This window comes from Delphinapterus leucas, chromosome 8, assembly GCF_059928025.1.
Source record: "Delphinapterus leucas isolate spDelLeu-1000000601 "Yukka" chromosome 8, BTC_Dleu_Yukka2, whole genome shotgun sequence".
Lineage (NCBI taxonomy): Eukaryota > Metazoa > Chordata > Mammalia > Artiodactyla > Monodontidae > Delphinapterus > Delphinapterus leucas.
Window position 1 is genome coordinate 45,927,324 of NC_143136.1, and position 21,220 is coordinate 45,948,543.

The 21,220-nt window shown below is 36.0% G+C and overlaps 1 protein-coding gene across 1 annotated transcript in view; it reads right to left on the minus strand.

Moving 5' to 3' along the window:
* GULP1 (GULP PTB domain containing engulfment adaptor 1) overlaps positions 1-21,220 on the minus strand; it is a 271,691-nt gene that overhangs the window by 92,634 nt on the left and 157,837 nt on the right. Inside the window, exons 3-4 of the mRNA XM_089916579.1 lie at positions 13,264-13,338; positions 7,745-7,806 (exon numbers count right to left, since the gene is read on the minus strand). Coding sequence (XP_089772705.1) covers positions 7,745-7,806; positions 13,264-13,291 — 90 coding nt within the window. The 5' untranslated portion in view covers positions 13,292-13,338. The remainder of the gene's footprint in view (positions 1-7,744; positions 7,807-13,263; positions 13,339-21,220) is intronic.

Genomic DNA, 21,220 nt, shown 5'->3' on the forward strand with positions numbered 1-21,220 from the left:
TTAAGTTTTGTTTGTCTCCTTTTTTTGGGTGATAATTACATTCATTAAAATTGCAGCTCATTACCAGACTAGTTTTTATATTTGTCTGTGTAATGCAACACTAAGTATTTTTAAAGGAAACTAATTTGTTGGTTGTTTTATTTCTTATAGGCTACAATACTGCAATAATTTTAACAATAGCCAAAATCATTTGAAGAAACTACATTCATGATTTAAACAGAAATTGTAAAGGATAGTCTTTTATAAAATAGAATACTTATTTAGAAAGAAAAATAACTTCCCATATTATATATACAAAATTATTTTATTTATGCAAAATTTTTCAGGGATCATTTACTAAGAAATGCCAAAGCATAAGCAATCTTTATAAGATCAACCATAAATTAGCAATAATAAGGGGACCTTCAAGATGGCAGAGGACTAAGACATAGAGATGACCTTCCTTCCCACAAATACATCAAAAATACATCTATAGGTGGACCAGCTCCTACAGAACACCTACTGAACACTGGCAGAAGACCTCAGACTTCCCAAAGGGCAAGAAACTCCCCACTAACTGGCTATGGCAAAAGAAGAAAGAAAAAACAAAGACAAAAGAATAGGGACGGGACCTGCACCTCTGGGAGGGAGCTATGAAGGAGGAAAAGTTTCCACACACTAGAAAGCCCCTTCACTGGCAGGGACGGGGGTTGGCAGGGGGGCGCGGGAAGCTTCGGAATCATGGAGTAGAGGGCAGCAACAGGGGTGCAGAGGGCAAAGTGGAGAGATTCCCGCACAGAGGATCGGTGCTGACCGGCACTCACCAGCCCGAGAGGCTTGTCTGCTCACCCGCCGGGGCGGGCGGGGGCTGGGAGCTGAGGCTCCGGCTTCGGAGGTCAGATCCCAGGGAGAGGACTGGGGTTGGCTGCGAGAACAGAGCCTGAAGGGGGCTAGTGCGCCACAGCTAGCCGGGAGGGAGTCCAGGAAAAAGTCTGGACATGGCTAAAAGGAAAGAGACGATTGTTTCGGGGTGCGCGAGGAGAGGGGATTCAGAGCACCGCCTAAATGAGCTCCAGAGACAGGCGCGAGCCGCGGCTATCAGCTCAGACACCAGAGACGGGCATGAAACTAACGCTGCTGCTGCAGCCACCAAGAATCCTGTGTGCAAGTACAGGTCACTATCCACACACACCCCCGACCCAGGAGCCTGTGGAGCCCGCCACTGCCAGGGTCCCATGATCCACGGACAACCTCCCAGGGAGAACACACGGCATGCCTCAGGCTGTTGCAATGTCACGTTGGCCTCTGCTGCCACAGGCTTGCCCCGCATTCCAATTATAACTACAATATCTCTCCCTCCCCCCACCCCCCCACCGCATGAGTGAGCAAGAGCTCCCTAGTCAGCCGCTGCTTTAACCTCTTCCTGTCTGGGTGGGAACAGACGCCTGAGGGCGACCTACACGCAGAGGTGGGGCCAAAACCAAAGCTGAGCCCCAGGAGCTGTGTGAACAAAGAAGAGAAAGGGAAATTTCTCCCAGCAGCCTCAGGAGCAGTGGATTAAATCCCCACAATCAACTAGATGTACGCTGCATCTGTGGAATACCTGAATAGACAACGAATCATCCCAAAATCAAGGCGGTGGACTTTGGGAGCAACTGTAGACAGGTTTGTTGTCTGCGACTGACTTGTTTCTGATTTTTATGTTAATCTTAGTATAGTTTTAGCGCTTGTTATCATCAGTGGATTTGTTTATTAGTTTGGTTGCTCTCTTCTTTTTTTTTAAATTATAATTATTACTTTCCTAAATTAATAACTTTTCTTTTAATAATTAAAAAAATTATTTATTTATTTATTTATTTATTTTTTCTCCCTTTTCTTCTGAGCCGAATGGCTGACAGGGTCTTGGTGCTCTGGCCTGGGGTCAGGCCTGAGCCTCTTAGGTTGGAGAGCTGAGTTCAGGACATTGAACCACCACAGACCTCCTGGCCCCATGTAATATCAATTGGTGATAGGTCTCCCAGACATTTCCATGTCAACACTAAGACCCAGCTCCACACAACGGCCAGCAAGCTCCACTGTTGGACACCCCACGCCAAAAACTAGCAAGACAGGAACACAACCCCACCCATTAGCAGAGAGGCTGCCTAAAATCATAATAAGTTCACAGACACCCCAAAACACAACACCAGACACAGCTCTGCCCATCGGAAAGACAAGATCCAGCCCCACCCACCAGAATACAGGCACCAGTCCCCTCCACCAGGAAGCCTACACAAGCCACTGAACCAACCTGACCCACTGGGGGCAGACACCAAAAACAATAGGAACTATGAACCTAAAGCCTACAAAAAGGAGACCCCAAACAAAAAGAGAAGACAGAGAAATACAGCAGATGAAGGAGCAAGGAAAAAACCCACCAGACCAAACAAATGAAGAGGAAATAGGCAGTCTAACTGAAAAAGAATTCAAAGTAATGACAGTAAAGGTGATCCAAAATCATGGAACTAGAACGGAGAAAATACAAGAAACATTTAACAAGGACCTATATGAACTAAAGGGCAAAAAAACAATGATGAACAACACAATAAGTGAAATTAAAACTTCTCCAGAAGGAATCAATAGCAGAATAACTGAGGCACAAGAATGGATAAGTGACCTGGAAGATAAAATACTGGAAATAACTACTGCAGAGCAGAATAAAGAAAAAAGAATGAAAAGAATTGAGGACAGTCTCAGAGACCTCTGGGACAACATTAAACACACCAACATTCGAATTATAGGGGTCTCAGAGAAGAAGAGAGAAAGCAAGGGACTGAGAAAATATTTGAAGAGATTACAGTTGAAAACTTCCCTAAAATGGGAAAGGAAATAATCAGCCAAGTCCAGGAAGTGCAGAGAGTCTCATACAGGATAAATCCAAGGAGAAACATGCCAAGACACATATTAATCAAACTGTCAAAAATTAAATACTAAGAAAAAAATTAAAAGCAGCAAGGGAAAAGCAACAAATAACACACAAGGGAATCCCCATAAAGTTAAGAGCTGATCTTTTAGCATTAACTCTGTAAGCCAGAAGAGGGTGGCAGGGCATATTTAAAGTGATGAAAGGCAAAAACCTACAACCAAGATTACTCTAGCCAGCAAGGATCTCATTCAGATTCGATGGAGAAATTAAAACCTTTACAGACAGCAAAAGCTAAGAGAATTCAGCACCACCAAACCAGCTTTACAACAAATGCTAAAGGAAGTTCTCTAGGCAGGAAACACAAGAGAAGGAAAAGACCTAGAATAACAAACCCAAAACAATTAAGAAAATGGTAATAGGAACATACATATCAATAATTACCTTAAATGTAAATGGATAAAATGCTCCAACCAAAAGATATAGACTGGCGGAATGGATACAAAAACAAGACCCTTATATATACGGTCTACAAGAGACCCACTTCAAACCTAGGGACACATACAGACTGAAAGTGAGGGGATGGAAAAAGATATTCCATGCAAATGGAAATCAAAAGAAAGCTGGAGTAGCAATTCTCATATCAGACAAAATGACTTCAAAATAAAGACTATTACAAGAGACCAAGACAGACACTACATAATCATCAAGGGATCAATACAAGAAGATATAACAATTGTCAATATTTATGCACCCAACATAGAAGCACCTCAATACATAAGGCAAATGCTAATAGCCATAAAAGGGGAAATCGACAGTAACACATTAATAGTAGGGGACTTTTGACACCCCACTTTCACCAATGGACTGATCAACCAAAATGAAAATAAATAAGGGAACACAGCTTTAAATGACACATTAAAAAAGATGGACTTAATTAATATTTATAGGACATTCCATCCAAAAACAACACAATACACTTTCTTCTCAAGTGCTGACGGAACATTCTCCAGCATAGATCATATCTTGGGTCACAAATCAAGCCTTGGTAAATTTAAGAAAATTGAAATCATATCAAGTATCTTCTCTGACCACAATGCTTTGAGACTAGATATCAATTACAGGAAAATAATCTGTAAAAAATACAAACACATGGAGGATAAACAATACTCTACTAAACAAGCAAGAGATCACTGAAGAAATCAAAGAGGAAATGAAAAACTACCTAGAAACAAATGACAGTGAAAACATGGTGACCCAAAACCTATGGGATGCAGCAAAACCAGTTCTAAGAAGGAAGTTTATAGCAATACAATCCTACCTCAAGAAACAAGAAACATCTCAAATAAACAACCTAACCGTACACCTAAAGCAATTAGAGAAAAAAGAACAAAAAAACCCTCAAAGTTAGCAGAAGGAAAGGAATCATAAAGATCAGATCAGAAATAAATGAAAAACAAATGAAGGAAATAATAGCAAAGATCAATAAAACTAAAAGCTGGTTCTTTGAGAAGATAAACCTAATTGATAAACCATTAGCCCGACTCATCAAGAAAAAGGGGAGAATATTCAACTCAACAGAATTAAAATGGAAAAGGAGAAGTAACAACGGACACTGAAGAAATATAAAGGATCATGAGAGATTACTACAAGCAACTATATGCAAGTAAAATAGAAAACCTGGAAGAAATGGACAAATTCTTAGAAAAGCCCAAACTTCTGAGACTGAACCAGAAAGAAACAGAAAATATAAACAGACCAATCACAAGCACTGAAACTGAGACTGTGATTAAAAATCTTCCAAGGGCTTCCCTGGTGGCACAGTGGTTGAGAGTCCGCCTGCCGATGCAGGGGACACAGGTTCATGCCCCGGTCTGGGAAGATCCCACATGCCGTGGAGTGGCTGGGCCCGTGAGCCATGGCCGCTGAGCCTGCGTGTCCGGAGTCTGTGCTCCACAACGGGAGAGGCCACAACAGTGAGAGGCCCACGTACCACCAAAAAAAAAAACCAAAAAACTCTCCCAACAAAAAAAGCCTGGGACCAGATGGCTGCACAGGCAAATTCTATCAAACATTTAGAGAAGAGCTAACACCTATCCTTCTCAAATTCTTCCAAAATATAGCAGAGGGAGGAACACTCCCAAACTCATTCTACGAGGCAACCATCACCCTGATGACAAAACCAGACAAAGATGTTACAAGAAAAGAAAACTACAGGCCAATATCACTGATGAACATAGATGCAGAAGTCCTCAACAAAATACTAGCAAACAAAATCCAACAGCACATTAAAAGGATCATACACCATGATTAAGTGAGGTTTATCCCAGGAATGCAAGGATTCTTCAATATATGGAAATCAATTTATGTGATACATCATATTAACAAATTGAAGGATAAAAACCATATGATCATCTCAATAGATGCAGAAAAAGCTTTCGACAAAATTCAACACCCATTTATGATAAAAACTCTCCAGAAAGTAGGCATAGAGGGAACTTACCTCAATATAATAAAGGCCATATATGACAAACCCACAGACAACATTGTTCTGAATGGTGAAAAACTGAAACCATTTCCTCTAAGATCAGGAACAAGACAAGATTGCCCACTCTCACCACTATTATTCAACATAGTTTTGGAAGTTTTAGACACAGCAATCAGAGAAGAAAAAGAAATTTAAAAATCTGAAAAGAAGAAGTAAAACTGTCACTGTTTGCAGATGACATGATACTATACATAGAGAATCCTAAAGCTGCTACCAGAAAACTATTAGAGCTAATCAGTGAATTTGGCAAAGAAGCAGGATACAAAATTAATGCACAGAAATCTCTTGCATTCCAATACACTAATGATGAAAAATCCGAAAGAGAAATTAAGAAAACACTCCCATTTACCAGTGCAACAAAAATAATAAAATATCTAGGAATAAACCTACCTAAGGAGGTAAAAGACCTGTACTCAGAAAACTATAAGACACTGATTAAAGAATTAAAGATGATACAAACAGATGGAGAGATGTACCATGTTCTTGGATTGGAAGAATCAACATTGTGAAAATGACTATACTACCCAAAGCAATCTACAGATTTGATGCAATCCCTATCAAACTACCAATGGCATTTTTCACAGAATGACAACAAAAAATTTCACAATTTGTATGGAAATACAAAAGGCCCAGAATAGCCAAAGCAATCTTGATAAAGAAAGGCAGAGCTGGTGGAATCAGGCTCCCTGACTTCAGACTATACTACAAAGCTACAGTAATCAAGACAGTATGGTACTGGCACAAAAAGAGAAATATAGACCAATAGAACAGGATAGAAAGCCCAGAGATAAACCCACGCACATATGGTCACGTTATCTTTGATAAAGGGGGCAAGAATATATAATGGAGAAAAGACAGCCTCTTCAATAAGTGGTGCTGCGAAAACTGGACAGCTACATGTAAGGGATGAAATTAGCATACTTCTTAACACCATACACAAAAATAAACTCAAAATGGATTAAAGACCTAAATGTAAGGCCAGACACTATAAAACTCTTAGAGGAAAACATAGGAAGAACACTTTATGACATAAATCACAGCAAGGTCCTTTTTGACCCACCTCCCAGAGAAACGGAAATAAAAACAAAAAGAAATAAATGGGACCTAATAACACTTAAAAGCTTTTGCACAGCAAAGGAAACCATAAACAAGACCAAAAGAAAGCCCTCAGAATGGGAGAAAATATTTGCAAATGAAGCAACTGACAAAGGATTAATCTCCAAAATATACAAGCAGCTCAAGCAGCTCAATATCAAAAAAACAAATGACCCAATCCAAAAATGGGCAAAAGACCTAAATAGACATTTCTCCAAAGAAGGTATACAGATTGCCAACAAACACATGAAAGAATGCTCAACGTCACTAATCATTAGAGAAATGCAAATCAAAACTACGAGGTATCACCTCACACCTCACACGCCTCCATCAAAAACGCTACAAACAATAAATGCTGGAGAGGGTGTGGAGAAAAGAGAACCTTCTTGCACTGTTGGTGGGACTGTACATTGATACAGCCACCATGGAGAACAGTATGGAGTTTTCTTGAGAAACTAAAAATAAAACTACCATATGACCCAGCAATCCCACTAATGGGCATATACCCGAGAAAACCATAATTCAAAAAGGGTCATGTACCACAGTGTTTATTGCAGCAGTATTTACAACAGCCAGGACATGGAACCAACCTAATTGTCCATCAGCAGATGAATGGATAAAGAAGATGTGGCACGTTTATACAATGGAATATTACTCAACCATAAAATGAAATGAAATTGAGTTATTTGTAGTGAGATGGATGGACTTAGAGTCTGTCATACAGAATGAAGTAAGTCAAAAAGAGAAAAACACCATAAGCTAACACATATACATGGAATCTGAAAAAAAAAAAAAAAAAAGGTTCTCATGAACCTAGGGACAGGACAGGAATAAAGATGCAGACACACAGAATCGACTTGTGGGCATGGGGAAGGGGATGGGTAAGATGGGACGAACTGAGAGAGTCGGATTGACATATATACACTACCAAATGTAAAATAGATAGCTAGTGGGAAGCAGCTGTAATGCAGAGGGAGATCAGCTGGGTGCTTTGTGACCACCTAGAGGGGTGGGATAGGGAGGGTGGGAGGCAGACGCAAGAGGGAGGGGATATGGGGATATATGTATACATATAGCTGGTTCACTTTGTTATATAGCAGAAACTAACACAACATTCTAAAGCAATTATACTCCAATAAAGATGTTAAATAAAAAAATAATATAATAGCAATAATACTATAGCAAAATAAAATTCAGTAATATCATATGAACTATATTACCTTTGCATTATAGGGAATGTAATGTTTTGATAAAGCCTCTGGCGTATGCATCCATGTTTTGTCTGCAATGAAGAATACACAGTGTTAAATTAAATCACAGGTTCTAAGGGTGTCATATTCATGCATTTGAAAGGAGTCTGATATGGATGGGAGCACTTCTAATTTGGAGATAATTTTGCTAAAATGAGAAATAATAACTAGTCAGATATATGAACAATGTAACCACAAAGTAATTATAGGATTCTTTCCTTAATATAAGTCTTTTCCTTTTAAAAGCTTTCTAATAATAAAACAATTTTGAGTTTTTAAACAATATTAAAAGAGTATCAGTTGGGCTATGAGTAATTATATCAATTATGTGAATAATTATGTGTTATTTTTCTTATTTCATGTGATACTCTCATGAATAACAGGTTATTTTTCTTAATTCCCTTTTCAATAAATAGTAATCTGCTCTTTTCTCATGACTGTTACTACTCCTTAGTATTAAGAATGAACTATTTAGTAACGGGAAATTCTAACATTAAACTAACAACTGCATTTATATAAAGCTGAAATGAATCAATCTACTAAATTCATTTAAAAATTAATATAATATTAGGATAATTTTTTAGCCTCAATTTAGAGAAACATTGATTGAGGGTCCACTATCAGGAGTTTTGGATATAAATAATCTTAAATGCAGTAATTTGAAATTATTACACTATTTAAATTAGTGTAATAGAATAACAGAAATAAAAGTAACTAAAAGAAGATTGTAAAGCAATTATACTCCAGTAAAGATGTTAAAAAAAATAGAAGATATCGAAAGTAATTTGTATTGTATATTATTGATAGAAATAGAAAATAAAATTTTCATTCAATTTTTGAATTTGATTTATATATTCCACATATCTTCCAAAAATATTTTGTGGAACATATAAGCAGGAAAAAAGCAAAACATGCTAATGTTTACACAAATCTAATTTGCTGATTTTTTACAAACTGCATTTGTCTGTAGTAAAACTTCTCAATCTTCAAATATGTTATGTCTTAAGTGGAATTTTGTGAATATTTTACTCCTAATGAGAATTTAAAAATTTAGAATCAATATTATAAATAGAATAAAATCAGACATATATTTTACCATGAAAAATATTAAATAAGTACACACTAAAAGAAAATATCAGATTACTAACAAAGCATTTTCAACATTCAATTCAGAACATTTAAAAATGATGTTAACAGAAACTAGTTTGGTATAATTAATATGTTCTCAAACTGGAGGAATGTGAAGACATAGAGAAAATGGCATATATTCCTGGAATTTTAATTATTTTAAACCATTCAAAGGATAATGCAGTATATATTAAATATGTTTATGGGGTTCAATGCAATATTCACAAGGATTTCTAAGACAAAACATGAGGGATCAATAAAATCCTGTGCCCCTGATGAATTTTAGGGCTATTTCTGATTACTGAAGTGGATATGTGACAGCCGTACTTGGGTGAAATATTTTGAGAAGCAATACATCCTAGGCTTCAAAAAGTGGTATTGACATACTGACAGTGACAATAATGTATAACTCTTATTTCTTGTATGGATTTTCATTTTAACTATAGTTTTCTCTTTATGATTGCTACTGGATAGTGATATGGTTAATTCAAGAATAATTTGTACTTAGATGTGGAATATAGTCTTGCTCTTGTATATTAAAATAAATTTATCACAATGCTGTATGCCAAGATAATAAAAACACCAAAGATCTGCCTTCAGAAAACCTAGAAAGATATCTAGTTCCTTTTTTTTTACCCCTTAACTCAATTCTTCTCATGTCTTCTTTTCCAAGACACAGAGCATAGCTCAGGAGGATGCAAAGTCTAACTACAGTTTGAATCCGATGGTTCATTCCAATCCTGAAGCAGAGGGATAACTGCTTTCTCCCCTAAAACACTATTATTTGAAAACTCATGACACTGCCTTTGTTATAGTCTCGTATTGCAGTAACTTAGAAAGAGGTTAGGTATATCTAGCTGTTACTGGTGAAAGACTAAAATAATCACAATACTAAATTACCAGCGGATAAGCTGCAGTTACTACAATCACAAAAAATCTACATCCACACACCAAGTGCTGACGATTTAATGGTTGTTCATTACATACCTCTAGTATGGGTAATACACTTATTAAACCTGAAGGATTTCCAAAATGAGTCCTTAATGTCATTCTAATTTATACTTTGGCAAAAGAAAAAACTGACAGGACAAAACTATATGTTAACTCATATAGATGTGGCTGACCTTGAAGAAAGGGTACAGATGATGGTCTTTGGTCACTATATGGACCCACAAAAGATACTGGATACATAGAATTGGTGACGAAACAGGAACACAGGCACTCTAGAATGTGTTCCCTTTCTTGATATTAAACTATAATCACTGACTTAATAGTGAACATTCACATAAAAGGAAAGGCCAACATTTCAAAAATATTTGACAGCTGTCAAACCACTCTGACTACTGGGTCAATAAATCTAGGTATTCAAATGTATTTAGATTAAGAGTTCATCTAGAAAGATGCAGTAAACTTCATTATTCTTGTATCACCAGAGCTTAAAATAGTGAAAAAAACGACTTTCAACATATTAATTTAAAACTAAATATTGATGGATGAATGGATGCATTTGAATAAAATTTTCATGAAAAGGAAAATATTTAAAAACTATTGAAATTTAACTGCTTTGCACTATGATTATTTCTACTCATCACTATATCAACTGATAAGTTAAAGAACATAAAGTGTAATTAGTTGAATAATCACGTTTATGCTTTTTTAACTAAACGATTAATTTTTGACATAATAAATAGAATATAAGATTTTAAAAGTTCAAAAAGAAAGCTAACATAGGGAAAGAAAGAAGCTATAAAACATTAATTAAATTTAATCTATGAATCTGGGGTTAGATAATTTTTACAGAGCTTTTCAAAATAGTCCAAAATGATGCAATTCTAGTACATTCAGTTTTTTTCAGACCCTATGAGCAACTCTAATAACCATTAAAGCATTTGCAAAGAAAATCAGTGAAGTGCCTGGACAATTCAATCAAAGAATACCAAATTACTAATTGGGAGATTTAATAAAAAGAGAAAAAAAAACAATTATGTTTAGGTTTAAGATAATCTTTTCCTTGGGTTTCTGATTCAGTAAGGTTGCATGTAATAACCAAGTAAATTGGATATCTATGAAATAAGAGATAAGTTTTTAAAGATAAAAGACGATCTTGTTTTGTTTAGAGTACAGTACAGTGTATGTTGATGCTAGTTATTGGAAAGATGACTTGAATTATATATTCTCTAGGGCTATAATTACAGTTCCTGATGGTCAAGTATATGAATTCTCTGATAAAATTCCAGTTTTACATCTCAAATTAAAATTCAACAAATAGTGCTACTGGTTGAAACTAGGAGCACAGGCTCCAAGAAGTTTTCTTTTTACAACTGTAATAAATGAGAGAGTGTGAAGTGACTGGTGAACTTAAGGTAGAACTTCCCGGCATCAGGTTCTAAATGAACTGGAGTGAAATACTGATCAAAAATTTTCTGATATGTAATCACTAGACTTGAAAAATAAGAGAAGTCAAAAGAAATTTAAAGAGAATGCAGCAAAGCAGGAAATAACAAGTTTCTGCTTCTTGATTCTCTAGATCACTCTGATTTTCCTCATGGTTGTACTCCCACTGTCTTCAAGTGAGACAAATATACAATTGCCAGTTACTCATCTTACTATCCAACACTTGGGATTTCTCAGGGAAAAACCACTCCAAATCCCCTTCAAATAAAGAGTAAATTAGAAATGTGAAGTTTCAATTTTAAAACCATGGGAAAGGTAATTCTAAGCAAATAAAAAGAAGCGAAGATATTGAATTGTCTTTAAAAAACAAGATAGTGTGTTTAAAGTGATGAGTTGTGATGTAAGGTTTTTATTGTCTTAGTAAAAATACTTCTATATATCAGAGAATTATTTCTAGATTTTTTACTAGTAAAGGGAATAAAAAGAAGCATGATTTTATTTTTGGTATATGTTTTAAATCAGAAGCAAGCTACAGACCACAATAAATGTCATTTTGCCTTCCTCTTATTCTGAAAAATAAGTAAAATAATAAATTCATAGTTTCCCAGGGTTGAAAAGTGCCTGAAAGTTCTTCACATTACCTAAATCCCTACTGAATACATTAATCCTCTGTACCACATCCAAATGTTTGAACACCTCTCATTTCAGTAAAAAATAAAGGTAATACTTTGAATAATTCTGTTATACTTTGGCACAATTTTGTTGGAATTTTTTTCCTACATTTAATCAATGACCTTATAATTTACACCCATTTGTCCTTTATTAAAGTTAGTTCCATGAACAAATGACAGCATTCAAACATTCATAGGTCTTCAAAAATTGCAAGACCACACCAAGGGTTCTCAGCCATGCTTCCTGTTGCATGGTTGAAAGTCCTGAAGTCACCTCAGCCTTTCTCAACCAGGCATGTTACAGTGTGTCAATTCATCCTTAAAAGCAAGAACACACTGTGACTAAGGTCATGGAGTAGAACAATTAATCTATTTCCTGGTTCAAGACTGTTCATTATTCATCCATTAGAAAATGAACTGGAACCTTTGATAACCACACTGATGACTTTATTCTTCAGCCATGTTTTACCCACACAGCAATAAGGTGCATCTTCCAAATAATGACAATATATAAATAAGTATAGAAGTGTTAGAGGTTCTGGACCCATGTTTGGCAATTTACAATATCTTATTAAGTTTACAGTGTGGAATATGACCTAACTAGTCATTTCCCCCCCATATGCCTGTAATCCTACCACATCAGTTATCTCTTCCTACTTTCAATCACCTAAGAACTTGAGTGGCATCATTTAAGTATTCTCTCCCAGGTCACTGACAGCATGTTAAACAGGAGAGAGCCCTGTGCCCACCACTAGAGAACTCCTTCTAGAATGGCAAGGATACATTATTTTAACTTTACTGAACTATATAAAACTATCAAATTTTTCTATCTTTCCTATGAGTGTATCAAGAAATATTTTGCCAAATGCCATGTTTTCCTGCCCCTTAAAAAAATTTCTGTACTGATAATTACGATATATTTATACTTATTTTAAATTCCTACTTTAAAATTAATAACAAATTTATTTGGCCTCTTGCTATCAATTCACCTATCATGAATCCTTATTCATTATTCAATTAAAAAGTGAAGTGCATGCACACACACACACACACACACACACACACGAGTGAATTTAAAACACTATAGCCCATGTAAGCTCAGGGAATTTAGTACTATGGCTATGAAAAGTGAAGTTAGGACTAACTTCCTAAGTCAGATAACTTTATTTTTTGCAACTCTAACTTCATTCTAGAGTCACATGGTTTGATAATCAGAAAAAGTGATTTCTTAACATCTCTGCTTGATTTGAACAGTAATATTGAAATGATTGCCAGGTCTTTAGTGGACACACTTACCTTTCTTCCTGCTAAAAGCACGGTTCATGATGAGGATCAACCAAATAGATGTTCAGTTCAATCACACTTTATATCCTATAAAATTAAGAAAATAGTAAAGCATAAATAAAGGAATGTTGATCAACCTCTTTTATGTAAATTATTTTAATCACAAAGTCTTTTTAAATTTTCTAGATGTTTAAAAACAATATTTCAAAATATCCTGAAGGACAATGGGTAAGAATAAACGTAATACTCAATATTATGAGTGGCACAGCAGATAAGAACAATATATCAAATGAAATTCCTCCAAAGTTCCTTAACTTTTGTCTTTTATCCTATTATACATCTTTCACTAATTATATTTACCTTCAAATTTAAGAATAAAGAAGGTTAACTTTTCCCTGAGCTTGTTGGCAAGAAGTGTGGTAATGTTTTGGGTTATCATTAACAGCAGTGGTGGATAAACAGAAGTCTTCTGATATAAATGGGGGTCATGCCCCCCACCCCCAATCAGGCTATGCTTGGCAGCCCTGTGTCCCATGATGCTCCAGACAGCTGCTGCCTATCTGTTGAAACCAAGGCAATGGCATACCTCCCATTCCCCACCCCTGAAGCCAAGGAGGGAGCCTTGATGATCTCCGAGTCACATTCAGGATCATTCATTCCTAGTCTTGAAGAATAGTGCACATTCACAGCCAAATAGCTGTATGGTCCTGTCCTGTGGGATCTAAGAAATCCAAAAGCTGTTCTTTATTTCATCCCATCTCCATCTTCTTCAGTTGAAACTGGCAATGTTTTGCTAGAGTAGCTGATTAGGTCTGCAATTCACATAGATACTAATCTCATCAAAGGGCTATTTGGCCATACCTTTGGTGTTCTCTGCTATATGGATTGGCTGAGAATTTTCCAAATCTTTTAAGTACTGATTACTTTTTGCTTAACAAATTCATTTCCTTCTCACATTTTACTGTAATCAATTAGAAGGAACCAAGCCCCTCCTTCAACATTTTGCTTAGAAATCCCCTCAGCTAAATATCCAATTTTATAGATTGCAAGTTTTACCCTCCACAAAACACTAGAACACAAATACAATTTGGCCAAGTTTTTTGTCACTTTATTACAACGATCACTTTTTCACCGTTGTTCAAAATACATGTTCCACTTTTCCGAGACCTTAACAGAATGGCCTTTACCATTCAGATTTCTACCAACATTCTGTTCATGATTATCTATGTATTCTCTAAGAAGATGGAAACTTCCTCTCCAGCTCTCCTCTCACCAGAATCGTCTTTAGTAATCCCTTCAAAATACTCTTGGTTTCTTCTAGCATGCACTTCAAAACTCTTCTAGCTTCCCCCCATTACCCAATTCCAAACCTGTTTCTACATTTTTAGGTGTTTGTTACAGCAGCACCCTACTTCTCAGTAACAATTTTTATTTTGGTCTGCTCAGACTGCCATAACAAGATACCATCAACTGGGTGGCTTAAACAACAGAAATTTATTCCTCACAGTTCTAGAGGCTGGAAGTTTGAGAGTCATACTTTAGGGTGCCAGCATGGTAGGGTTCTAATGAGGACCTTCTTCCTGGCTTGTAAACAGCCACCTTCTGGCTGTCTCCTCACATGACAGAAAGAGAGAGGGCACTCTTATCTCTTCTTGTTCTCATGAGGACACTAATCCCATCACTGGGGCCCCACCTTTGTGACCTCATCTAAACCTAATTAGCTCCTACAGGCTCTATCTCCAAATACTAGCACTCTGGGGGAGAGGGCTTCAACATATGGATGTGCAGGGGACACAAACATTCAGTCCGTACACTCTCCATAAATCTACATAGCAACTGAAGCACAGCAGAGAAATTAATCTTTATCATAAAGTTGTTATTGCAGTGAAATTACTGCTATCTCTGTCCTTGCACTTCTACTCCCAAGAAAAATTAAAATAGTTAATTGAATTATAAAATATTACTAGGTACTGTTTAGTAGACTTAGATAATGACACAATAATATCAATCTGTTATTCACCCCATACTTTACTCATCTTCTCATGATATATGCTATTAATACAAGATAGGTAGAGAATACATTTTAAGAATTAGAATGCCAAGATAATTATTCCATGTATATTAACAATATAACATGGTTTATTTTCTATGGTATGAAAGATATTACTATTTTATATATATATATATGTAACAATTAAAATGACTTCATTTTCTACAATTAATATATTCATTCACTCAGAAATAATTTATTGATCTCCAGTTCCAGGCACTCTGCAAGATGCAAAGAAATACAATAAGGACAAAATATATTCTGTATTCTCCCAAGAGTTACTCTTCACCTAGAACATAACAGACATGATTATTAATTGATCATATCCTCAAGGAATAAGTGAAGATCAAAAACTAGCAGAAAAGGAATATAATGTATCCAAATGTAAGATTCAATTTCTCTGGAAGAATAAAGAGACCAATACCATGATGTCTATTAATCAGCAGATCAAATTCAGTATGCCTTTTCACTACCCAAATCTCATCACTTTTAGGTAGGCATTTTCAACAATAGCAGCCCATAAAATATAAAGGCATTTAATACTATATAATTTTAAAATCCATGAAATTAAATAATATTGTGCTTTTTAAATTAAGAACAATATAATATAAACTCTTTGGGGACATATAGACAGAAAGTAATAAACCTTAGAATAATTGTATAAAGTTCAGTAGGCCAAATAAGAAGAGTATAAAATAACAGTACAATTCTATGACTCTAAAACACCAGAAGGATTGTTGCCTGCTCACAAAACATATAGATATAAATGTCAATGAATATCAGATAAGCCATTCTTGTAATGTAACTAAAAAACAATAATTTCACTTTCCAAACACCATTCTTTAGCCTATTTATTTGATCCTATGGCACTCTACACTTCTTTGTAAAACAGATCTTACTTCCCCTCTCTATGCCCATGTATATAGTACAGTGCATGGCACTAAGTCGGCATTCAATATACTTACACCTATTTAATGTATAACAATACATGTTTTGGGCTTCCCTGGTGGTGCAGTGGTTAAGAATCCGCCTTCCAATGCAGGGGACAAGGGTTCAAGCACTGGTCCGGGAAGTTCTCACATGCCGGGGAGCAATGAAGCCCGTGCGCCACAACTACTGAGCCTGCGCTCTAGAGCCCGCAAGCCACAACTACGGACGCCTGCGTGCCTAGAGCCCGTGCTCCACAACAAGAGAAGCCAACGCAATGAGAAGCCCACGCACCACAATGAAGAGTAACCCCCGCTCTCCGCAACTAGAGAAAGCACGAACGCAGAAAGGAAGACCCAACGCAGCCAAAAATAAATAAAATAAATAAATAAATTTAAAAACAACAACAAAAATACATTTTTAATGCACTCTACGGTTGACATAATAAGATATATGTCATTATCAACTTAACACATTAATAAGTTAAGAAATATAAGTTCTATATAAACCGATTTTACTTCCATTTACAATATAATATAAATCTTCCTGTTTGGATAAACTTTTTGTAAAGATTGTTTTGGTGACTATATACACATGGATGCATCATTGCCCTATCATTAAACAACTATTATTTCTAAATTTTAGCTAAATATATTCAAAGGGAATAATTTACATAAAAATTAGCTTTTATTCATTTTTCCCATAAAATAGCATCCCAGAGTAAAAATCACTAGGTATAAAGTATTACTATTTAGGTTTTCTTTTTTTTTTTTAACTAAACATAAAGGGGTTGTAACAATTTACATGGCCATCAGTTATATGACAACACTCATTCAACTTCACATTCCCCGGGATTGACTATTGAATATTGTGTGTCTCTGTGTGTATCTGCATGTGCTATACTTTTTATAATCCTGTTTTTAAAATATAAAACTCTTTAAGATTAACAGTGCTATATGGTATGAAAACATACACTGATTTCCCAATGAAAAAGAACCACTATCATTCAATAAATAATCCAAAACTTCCTCAGAAATTTGTGTTGACACCTTTCCATATATTAAATTTAGCTATGTAGATTTATTTAGACACTTTTGCTTCTGGTCAAGACAGAGGCTATATTTCTCTTACCATCTGAAACACCTAAAAAATGAAACAAGAGGTATGAAACAATGACTGTTAAGACATTAGACATCAGGCAACAAAGGACAGTGATCCATGAGAGATGAAAAACAAATAAGGTAAGCCCTATGACTTCCCTGGCTTAATGCATGGAGAAGGTTTCCAGACTATGGTCCAGGGAGGTGGAACTCAGTTGAACCCCAGAAATCTCCCTGAGTTTTGGAGATATTGCTGAGAATGTGGTGAAAAGAAGATGCCTATTTTGCAGTCAAGAGCACTGGAGAGGAAAGAACTCTACCGAAAGCACTAAAGATACCTGCAAAAAATCCTTCTTACAATTGAACTGAGTAATGATAATGACCCAAGACTGAGGAAAGAGCCACCCACAAAATTTAGAGAGAACAGTGCCTGTAGCTCACACAAGAACCAACAGCAAGGAAGGAAAATTTTGAATTCACAGAACTTCAGTTTGATTACTAAGAAGAGTCTCACCTTATCAGTGGGGAAAAATTAAGGCTAGAATAAATGCTGCTTTGGCCTCACCTGACAAATCTTTAAAAACAAGACCCAAAAGAATCAAACTATTTCCAAGTAACTTCTCTATATCCCAAACTATGCTCAAAAGGATTTTAAGGTTAATTAGTACCCAACATGGTAAAATTCACAATACTTGGTATGCAATAAAATGTGTGTGTGGGGGGGGTGTATGGCTATATATATATATATATATATATATATCACATGCAAAGAAGCAGAAAAATACAATCCACAATGGGAAGAAAAATTAATCAAGACTGATCTACAAATGACCTGGATGATGGTAGTGGTAGGCAAGGACATTTAGATATGTTCCATATGCTCAAGAAGCTAGGAGATAGATTAAACAGATACAAAAAAACACCCAAATAGAACTTCTAGAAATGAAAACCACAATGTATAAAGTAAAAAATATACTATATGAGATTAACAGCAGGTAAGACATTGCAGAAGAAAAGAGTAGTGAAATTGAAGACACAGACATAGAAATTATAATGCAACACAGGAAAGTCTAGCTGGCAGGCAGGAAGGAAGAAACAGAGGGAGGGAGGGAGGGAGAAAGGAAGGGAAGGAGGAAAGGAGGAAAGGAGGAAGGAAGGAAGGGAGGGAGGGAGCAAGGGAGGAAGGGAGAAAGGAAGAGAAGGAGGAAAGGAGGAAGGAAGGAAGGAAGGAGGGAGGGAGGGAGGGAGAGACAGAGGATCACTGAATTATGGAAAAGCCTCAAGTGGTTGAATAGTCCCTGAAGGAGAGGAGAGAAAAAAATATTTGAAGAAATAAAGGCTGAGAATTTTTCAAATGATGAAAAATATAAACCCAGAGATTCAACAAGCTTAAACCCCAAATATGAGAAACAAAAAGAAAACAACACCATGACACATCATAATCATTGCTCAAATTTAAGAACAAAGAGAAAATCTTAAAAGCAGCCAGAGAAAAAGACAACTACGGAGGAACAAAGATTAGGGTGCCAGCAGTTTTCACATCTGAAACCCTGCAAACTAGAAGACAGAGGAGCAACATCTTTAAAGTATGCAAAAGATCAAAGCTTGATCAAGAAGAAACAGATAATCTAATTATATACGGGGAAAGGTAAGAGTGATTTTTTTTTCCTAAGGCCCATTTTGAATTTCTTTATAAAAAATTATATACAGTTTTGCTTTTATCTTTCTTAAGGATCCAGAGGCAAGTAAGTCTGGCTATATTCAAAATACAAATGGAATATTTAAACATGATCAAGGAAAAAACTCATACTTCATAAATTATTCATAATGTATTGAAATATTACCACTCCAAGTTTAAAGCCAATTGGGAGTTTTAAATCTCCAAATAAAAATTTTTAAATACATTATAAATATTAATAGCAGATGCCATTAGATGAATTCTTTTTATCCCATATTTTAAGTAAAAATCAGTAATCCCATTGACAAAACACCATGAGGCCACTTGGTATTCATTTACTCTATAAATTTAACCTTTTTAGGCCTAATTTTAAAACAAGTTTGAAGCCAACAATCATTTTTCTAAAATAAATCCAGCATATCCAAGTTTGAAAACTATTTACCAAAGGAAATCCACAGATATTTATAATTTAGTTTAGAAGAAGTTTAGGGCGACTTTTTAATGAATGGCAGTTTCCTGCTTTGCAACCTGCTGCCCAAGCTCTTGTTTTAAAAAACTGTCGCACTGTTATGACTAAAGAAACTCTATATGGTATGAATATTAAAAGCTGTAAAGCAGCTGGCTCTGAATTTCATTTTTATCCTTATAAGTACATTTAATATCAAATTTTCCTTGAATTCTTTCAAGGTTAAAAGAAAAAAAAAACCTCAGTATTGATTAAAACATGGTTCACATTAATATGTCATACATCACCTTAAAATCCTGTTCACTAAGAGATCAGAGATGGTGTTAAAATAATGAAGACTAATCATTAGGTTTAGTTCTTTGCAGGATGGTAAATTAGGTGAAGTTAAAAAAAAAAGTTCTTTCTCGTGTGAATGCAAATAAGATGCATTTTCTTACTCAAAACTTTTGTGTGCTTTTTGAATATATAATCCAGGAAGGTAATCCTGACATGATGTCAGACAATTTTAGATCCTGCATTAACTCCTCCACATTGCTAAATACTCTAAAGCAGTTGCTAACAATTGCAACTTCATTGCTTGCCATGGTAAAGGAAACTTCCAAAATCCTCCTGGGAGAACTCAGCTCATTTTTGACACTCTTAAGGATCTAATTAGTGTCTATTGTAAAGGTTCTCTGCTTAAAACTCCCAATTGTAAGACATCTTATAATATTCTTCTTCATTGTATTGTAGGACTAATTTGCAAAGGGCTCTTTGCTTTTGTAGATCATTACTGAGTGCAGCCAAGAAAACTAACCAGTGCACAAACTGAGACATTTCACAGAAGGAGAAGTCACATGATACGTGTTTAAGAGGCTATACATTTATAATTTACTAAGAAATAGCAGCATTAGTATGTTCTGAAATTCCTTAACTTGGGATATAAATGCTTATCGTTATTTTCATTTTTTTATAATACTGACCCGTATCTCTTAACACTCATAAAAAAATCCTTCGCCCTTCCAAAAGATACATTTCAAGACCACGTTATTCGACAAGCATTATAGGAGTGGAAAAGTAAAAATAAGTAGCACATGGTCCCTGCCTTCAATGAACTTATCATCTTTGACAGGTAGGCGAGAATGGGTATGGGGCTCCATGGATAGGGAGGAGCCCTATAAAAGAGGTAGATACCCCTGAAAGAGAGAGGAGGAAGCACGGAATGGCTGTTTCGTACAGAGGGGCAGCTTCAGAGTGTATGTGAACAGTCACTTCCCAAATGGGCAAAGGCTAAAGGTGAGGCGGGGGGAAGGGGTTCAGGTTGTAGGGCAGAGCACCTGTGGCGCATGCTGATGAGAGCAGAGGGCTCCTAGCCACACTGCTAATCGCCTTCTGGGAGCCATCCACCGGCCCTCCCTGAGGCTCCCAACTAGACTATTGTGCAGCACCCTTGACTAGGAGGGGAGGAAGGTCTAAGGACAGCTTTAGCTCTTGATAATGTGGCCAACTCTTCAGAATGGCTTATATATGAGAAAACCTTGACATATAAGGTCCGGAAATACCAGGTCTATGCAACAAAATAAAAAGGGCCTGAATTTCTTCCAATGCCAAGAGCGAAGTCAAAATAAAGGCTACAATGAATCAAAAAGAAAAATGGGCACATACAGCCTATTCTTACTGACACTGAAAGCTATGAAATTTGAACTACTTTATTCTAACAATAACATTTTCTATTGTAAGAGGATTTGAATGAAGTATATTCAAAAGTC